This window comes from Mandrillus leucophaeus, unplaced genomic scaffold (assembly GCF_000951045.1).
Source record: "Mandrillus leucophaeus isolate KB7577 unplaced genomic scaffold, Mleu.le_1.0 Scaffold145, whole genome shotgun sequence".
NCBI lineage: Eukaryota > Metazoa > Chordata > Mammalia > Primates > Cercopithecidae > Mandrillus > Mandrillus leucophaeus.
This window is the reverse complement of record NW_012101421.1, coordinates 1,474,997-1,482,782: the sequence shown is the minus strand read 5'-3', so window position 1 is coordinate 1,482,782 and position 7,786 is coordinate 1,474,997. Positions and strand designations below refer to the sequence as shown.

The 7,786-nt window shown below is 40.1% G+C and overlaps 1 protein-coding gene across 1 annotated transcript in view; it reads left to right on the top strand.

The window, feature by feature from the left end:
- The window catches only part of GAREM (GRB2 associated, regulator of MAPK1), a 172,897-nt gene that overhangs the window by 122,520 nt on the left and 42,591 nt on the right, over positions 1-7,786 (top strand). The window contains exon 3 of the mRNA XM_011974387.1: positions 6,188-6,318. Within this exon, the coding sequence (XP_011829777.1) occupies positions 6,292-6,318 (27 nt within the window). The 5' untranslated portion in view covers positions 6,188-6,291. The remainder of the gene's footprint in view (positions 1-6,187; positions 6,319-7,786) is intronic.

Below are 7,786 nucleotides of genomic sequence, written 5' to 3'. Positions count from 1 at the left end.
TGGGAGGCTGTAGTCCCAGCTACTTGGGAGGCTGAGGTGAGAGGATGGCTTGAGTTGGGGGGCCAGTGAGCCAAGATGGTACCACTGCACTCCAGCCTGGGCAATAGAGCCAGACATTGTCTCAAAAATAAGGAAATGTAAGGTAGTGTTTGGTTTTCAATAATTTAACATCACAGGAGAGTGTTTAAAATATAATATATGTGCACAAATATGTAAATTAAAATCTTCCAGGACCACCTGAAAACACTATGGAAAAGAAAAGAGAGAAATTAACTGACAATTGGGTATTCACTAAACAATTAAAAGAACGAATGAAAGGAACCTATTCATCTGATATACTATATGCATAAATGTTAAAAGTTGTAGCTTTTGGTCATATTTAGCTGTTAGTTTTTCCCCTTGTTCTCTTATCTGTGTGTGTTAATCGTTCTCAGTAGAATTTCTTATACATGATCCCGTGCATATGTGATTCTGAAGTCTTTCTGTCCAACAGGATGACAAAACACAGGTGATTATGCCACGTGATATGGACTCTATGACCATACCAAAAGTGATTATTCATTTGTTCTATATGCCAAAATATGTTTGAGGCTGCTGATAGTACAAGATCACAGACACAATAGAAAAATAATTAAAGAACAAGACCCCAAGTTAGGAAACAAGGGGATAAAGGTGGTTATATCAAAAACCAAGATTCTGTTATTTAAGCCAGAAAATCGGCAATCATGGCATACAAGGCAAAAAGGAAAATAGGAATTCGAAAGCTCTTCTTATTTCATGAGAAGAAACATTTTTCTTTTTCAGGAAATACATCTTTTTCCCAAAGAGGATTCTATCATGTAATCTTTATTTAAGGACTTGAACAATACCTGCAATCACAGTTTTAAGGGAATGCAGAGATATTCGAGACCTGTACCTACTGTCCAATATGACAGCCAGTAGCCACATGGAGCTATGGAGCATTTGAAATGTGGCTAGTCTGAACTGAGGTGATCCCTAAGTGTAAAACATACACCAGATTTAAAAGACTTAATGCAAAAGTGTATATATACACATATATACACACATCATTAGTGATGTTTATATTGAATTTAGATGTATTGGTTTAAATAAAATGTGTTATTTAAATTTTACCTCTTCTCTTTAAATGTGGCTACTAGAAAGTATATAATTGCACATGTGGCTTGTTATATTTCCGCTAGATAGCTCTATAGTGGATCTATATCTGCTAGATAGTCTGTAGTGTAATGTTTGATATATTAGGGTGCAGGGATGCATCCTTGGCCTATGAGTACATTTCTGAAGGGACAGAATGGAATTTATTACAGGCATGATGCTTTCAGGTAACCTCTTACCTCAGAGATTGAGCATCTCTGGACTACTTGATGAGTGGCATACATATGAATCCCTGCATCTTGAGAACATTTTTCTAAAATATTGATCATAAAATTACAATAAATTAAACTTATTAAATACTCTTGGAAAGATACCATTTGCAGGTTTTCATGAAAATATACCTGGCTTAATGATAGCTTGAATTGTGTTCATATTCCAAATCTATAATTTCTTTTGTTAATCAAAAAAATTGGCCGGGCGCGGTGGCTCACACCTGTAATCCCAGCACTTTGGGAGGCTGAGGCGGGCGGATCACGAGGTCAGGAGTTCGAGACCAGCCTGACCAACATGGTGAAACCCTGTCTCTACTAAAAATACAAAAATTAGCCAGGCGTGGTGGTGTGCCTGTAATCCCAGCTGCTCAGGAGGCTGAGGCAGGAGTATGGCTTGAACCTAGGAGATTGCAGTGAGCTGAGATCGCACCATTGCACTCCAGCCTAGGAGACAGAGTGAGACTCTATCCAAAAAAAAAAAAAAAAGTGACCCAAGAAATGACATCTGTATGCATCTTGAGAAGAGGAATAGAAGCTAGGAGTTGTTGAATGGTCACTTATGTTAAATACTTTGGATGCATCATAGCATTTAATCCTCATGGCAGCCCTTGAAGTATCCCCATTTTACAGGTGAGGAAACAAGGCTCAGGCGGATTTGTAACTTGCCAGCACCACAAAACTTGAAAGTGGCAGAGTCTGCAGTTAAATTAGGCATCTGTCTAACTCAAACGAATTATGTAAGAATGGAAAAACAGTTAAATCCATTATGAAATGCTGTGCAGACACGGGTGTCATTGTATGGGGAAATGCTCAGCTCGACGGGCAAGGGCATGCTATAAAACTGTAGAACCCCATAATTGTTAAGAATGTGTGCATGGACCAGGTAAGAATAGAGACAAATGAAAAGTTTAACTTGTGACAGAATTTGTTTTAGTATATGTGCTGCCAAAGCGAGCACCAGAATTTGTTTAAGTATTATTTTGAAATTGCCTTATTTTTTTAAAAAAGAAACTTATTTTTTGTCAAAAAGTATGTACTGTAACATATTCATACTGTATATTCAAATGTATTATTCATACCCCTACATATTTCTACGTGGCATATTAGCTGTTCTTTCATGTCTAGATTTATCCTCTGTGTTCTCCTTATCACCTTCCTCTTAACTCCTGAAAACTCCTCCCTCATGGTCCGTCACCAGCAAAACGTCTATATCCTTAAAGCCTCCTCTGAAATTACTTTTATCTTGTTAAACCCAAACTTGGATATTCCCTGAGAGAAGCCCTTTCAGGTTACAGCTCTATTTTTTGCCCCAAAGTAGAGGAGTGTAAGTGGTCTCTTTATTCTTCCTCATCACCTTTACCATTCCACTTCACAATTCCCTAAAACTCTTTGCTTTAAATCACTTGTCCACCAGGCTTTAAACCTCTTGTTCATCAGACTGTATCACCCACTACCCCATCATTGTTAGTTACCTACTAAGCCTAGGATTCTGTCCTCACTGTGACATCATTTTAGTTCCTGGCTCACTGTTATTCTCTCCAGAAATACTTCTCTCCTTATCAAGGAGGATTTTCCTTGGAAGTATGATCCTTTTCATACCCCTGGGCTTCTCAGTCCTTTAGCTGTTTGCCATCTCAGCCTTTAGCAGACATCATCACCTTAGACCACATCATCACCAACAACTCCATCATTCCATTTTCTCAACTGCATGCACTGACTTCTCTCCTCTGCATGGCTTTTGCGCTCACTCCCTCTAGGGTTCAAAACTCAATTCCATCAAAATCCATGATCCATTGATCCCATTACTTTTTTCCTGGACCCCCTTCCCTCCCACCCAGGATCTTGTGCCCATTTTATCCAGCTCAGGGTCCATGTTCAGATGGCATAATTGCTCCCTGTGACATCCTGACTCCTTTGCCCCTCTCACTTCTCATATTCACTTGGTAGTCTCAGCTCTGGCTGAATCCGAATCTCTGGCTACTTTGTGCCAGCCTCTGTGCGTCTGACTTTGGCTGGACAAAAACACAACCGTACTCTGTGGTTTTACTTTTAATTAATGACCATGAACCTCAAGTAGGAACTTTAAAAATGCTGCCCAGCAATCATATTACGTTGTTCACTCTGATTGGACTTTTTAACAACCTTCCCCTCTTTCCTTAACCCTCTAACAACTCCTCTCTCAACCTTATTCTCAACCGATACCTTCCTTCCAACTTTGGCTGGAAAAATTGGAAGCTTCCAACAGCTTCCACTGCTGCACCTTTTGGGGCTGGAGATGAACGACCTGTGCTCCTGTCTAAAGGCAGCTCCTCCGTTTCAACATCAGATGCACCTTCTCTGCCTGCTCAAGGATTGGGTTCCAGTCATTCCTCCTGTCATCATCTTGTCCCCCTCTGCTGGTCGTTCCCATCAGCATGCAAGCATGCTTGTTTCTTCTCCCATCATACTAAGGAAAATAAAAATATTCCCTATCTCTCACTTCTGCTTCCTGTCAGTAGCCTCTGTGCCATCTCTCTTCTCTATTTTATAGCAGAACTCCCCAAATATCGTCTGGTGTCCATTCTTATTATTTCTAGTTTCTCTCTTCCCAGGCTGCCTTCAATCCAGTTCAGCCAAGCCATTGGCCTAGCTCTTCTGCTGCTCTTGTTGAAGTCCTCAATTAAATACAAGTTGCTGAATCCTACAGTTTTCAGTCCTCATTTCACTGTCCTGTAAGCAGCATTTGACATCCCCTCCCTGCTCATGGGAGGAATCAGATCACCTTGCTTCTTGGATGCACCCCTCTTGGTTTTCCTCTCACTCCCCTGGCCAGTCCTTCTCAGTCTCCCAGGATTCAAACCTTAGACCTCTTCTCTGTCCACACTCAAGCCCAGGGTCATCATCATCAAAATGTCGTGGCTTCAGATAGCATCTGTGTGCTGATGACTGCCAGATTTATTCTTTCCAGCCAGACTTCTCTCCTGACCTCTACACTTCTGTGTCTATCTAAGAACTTTTTGAACATCTCTGTTTGCATGTCCAATAGACATCTCAGACTTACCTGTCCAGACTGAACCCCTGACGCTCCCTTCACCGTCCAAAACTGCCCCATCTCAGTCAATATCAGCTCTGTTCAGAGTTGTTCAGGCCGGAATCCTCACACTTTCTCACCACTTCCCAGCCCCTGCCATGTCATACCCGAATTATTGTAGGAACCTTCTACCTGGTGTCGTTTTCCTCTGTGCCTTGCACGTTTATGATCTTCTCAACATGCCAGCTAGAGGGATCCTTCTGTAGCATTGGTTAGATCACCTCGTCTCTACTCAAATCCCCATTCCACTCAGGTGAAGAGTGCAACTCTTTAAAGGCCGTATACAGTCTGCCCACCTGCTACTGCTCTTTCTTTTCCCTCTTCCCTTATCCCACTCCAGCCATAGTGGCAGTACACCAGGCAGGCACCCCACCCACCTGAGAGTCTTTGGGCAGACTGTTGCCTAGTCTTAGAATTCTGAGACCTCTACCTGCGACTACCAAGCACTACCCTCCCTCACCTACACCAAAGGTCACCGTCTCAGCAACACTGACTGTTCTCCCTGCGCTCTCCATCCCCCACACCCCGCCCTAAATTTAATAGCACTTCTCGCCTTCTACCATGGTATACTCTTACTCGTGTATTATAGTATCCATCTCCTGCTGGAATGTAAGCTTTGGAAGAACAGAGATTTGTGTTAATTCCATTAATTGATGGATCTCCAGCATCTAGAATAATGTCTTCACCTAGTAGATGCTCAAAAAATTGTGTTGAGATTATGAATGAAAGCTTTCCTGTTTCTGCCTGAGAGATCTGCCCCATGATAGCTTTTAATTCCTTTTATGTTTCTGGAGTATTATATTATAGCCAGGATTCAGAAAACAACTACTAAGAAACACTGTATCCCTGACATGGTTGCGTATGGTCTTGATTCCAAACTGAAAACCGTTCTTCTCAAATGCTGCAGCAGGGTCACAGATACTGCAAATGTAAACATGATAGATCCTTGATATTTTAGGAATATGTTCAAAGTGCTTCATAAATCCTGTGAATTGTGGAGACTGTGATACGGCCTACTCGCATGATTTTCGTATATAGCAGTAAAAGGAAAGAAAGGAGCCACGTGGAGCTCCAGAGGCTGAGTGGCCGGTGGGCTCAGTGGTTGGGAGGAAGCTCACCAGACAGCTGTCTGCTGCTGCTCCATGCTTCTGCCTCAGCAGCATCACACATTACAGCAGCTCATGAGCCCTAGACATGACCTGCATATTGTTGAAACCAAGAATATGAGTTATGTGAAAGCCAGGAATCCATTATATCGTTTTGTTCTATTTGCAAAAAAAATGTAAATACTAATTTTAAAAACTTAGCTCTCCCAGGCTTCTAAGACTTGGTTTTAGAATGTAAATGTGTGGTTCTTATTACAACTAATGGGCAAGGTAACTTCAATGTTTAACTTACTGTTAGAAACAACCATTTATAACAAAGTGAGTTTTCACTTTGAGATCAAACAGCAAGTAAGCATTCATTCAGTTTGATTTTGGACATCTGGGAATAAACTCTAAACATAAACAAGAAGAATGCAGTTTATTTTCATTTTAAAGCTGATTTTAAAATCTCTCTACCTTCTAGTTTGATGGAACCTAACCATAACGCCTTTTTTAAAAAAATTAATGATGAACAGGAATCTTTGACAAGGAAGGGCTGGACTAAAGAGAGAGGATGCTGTTGCCGTGGTAACAGCAGTCCAGCATAAACATCTTAGATCTCTTCTGTTTATCATATGTTTTAGGGCAATTCAAGCTGCTGGAACAAGACCGAGATATAAAGGAGCCAGTGCAATATTTCAACAGTGTGGAGGAGGTGGCTAAGGCATTTCCTGAACGCGTGTACGTCATGGAGGATATCACATTCAACGTGAAGGTAGCTCTTGAAGCACCAAATATTTACATTCACTAAAGATAATTTAACTTTCAAGTCTGGATGTACACAGTAAGTGTTCATCTGTGTCTCCCAGGAGAGTTTCACCTTCCTAATGGGTTAGTGGCAGTAGCCAAAAACCACGTATATTGTAGCTGCCCCGACTCCCTGACTACTTATGTATTTATTAGCATTATCTTTTGTTAGAATTTAAAACTGATATCTGAGTTCAAAACTGTAGCTGTTGAGGCAGATAAGTGATATTTTTTTTTAATTTGGACTTCATTTCCTAATATGTAACAGTGTTTAGCCAGATCTCCACTTCTGGGAGCAAAAGGGATATGATGAAACTAAAGAATACCAAGCACTTACTTAAAAAGAAAGAAAGAAAAAAATACAGAGAAAGAAGAGGTTTCTAAGCATTGCTTGAAGTCAGCATGTATTCATTCCATTTTTTGTGGACTGTCTATTTCACTATACACAAAGAAAACTGATGTCGCCCAGAGAAAAGCTATATAGTGTTTGCTGTGCTCCATTTGTTCTGCATTCTTAAAGGGACAGTACAGTCCCCGTCCAGATGTTGAGCAAGGTTCTTTGACTAGACTTGCTGCTGAAGAGGAACTGACCAGAGAAGCAAGCCACCAACCAGGCCCATCGTATTGCCTGCAAATCCTCTACGTTTTCTCCAGCAATACCCACAGTTATAAAATACTTTAGAAAGTGTTCACATTGAAGGGGTTTTCTCCTTAATGTCATTTCAGCCCAAAGTCCACCTAAATCACATTCTCTGAACATTTCAAGGTTTAGGGGGGGCAAGATTCCTGTTTCTTAGAAATCCACTCTATGTGAAAAACAGACTACATGGTGTGTTGGCCCAAGAATGCAGCAGTGTCTTTGTGGATGAGTCACTCCACCCACACTCTTCAGGAAAGGGAGGAGATGTCCAGAACAGCCCCTTATTGGAGAAATGGTTCTGCCCATTTCATTGTCTAAGCTAAGTCATTTCTTCTTCCAGTTCTAAAATACAGCTGCTTTGGTCTACGCTCTTTTAGTTTTATTATTAAGATGAGTGAGATTTTATATTTTGTAAAAATCTTTACTAAGTAAATTGTGCTTACATACAAAAATATTTATCATTTTTAACTTTTTCAGTGGCCCTAGTATATGAGCGGTCAAGACAGCTTACATTTGTTTACAGTGAAAACTTGTGCAAACATGTTCATTTTTAAACATACCTAGACTCATTGGTCAGAAGTTAAATCCTATTCCTTTAGTGTTTTGATATGATTTAAATTTCTCCCTAAAACATATTTAGAATTCTCTAAATGAAAAAAAGAAGTTTTTTTAAGAAAGGAAAGTTAGTAGTTTTAAACTCCTTTCTAGAAAAATATTTCATTTGCTAATAAACAATAAGAAATCAAATGTAAATTTTAAAGTGATTTTTAAAGATTTTCTCCAGTATTAAAATGTA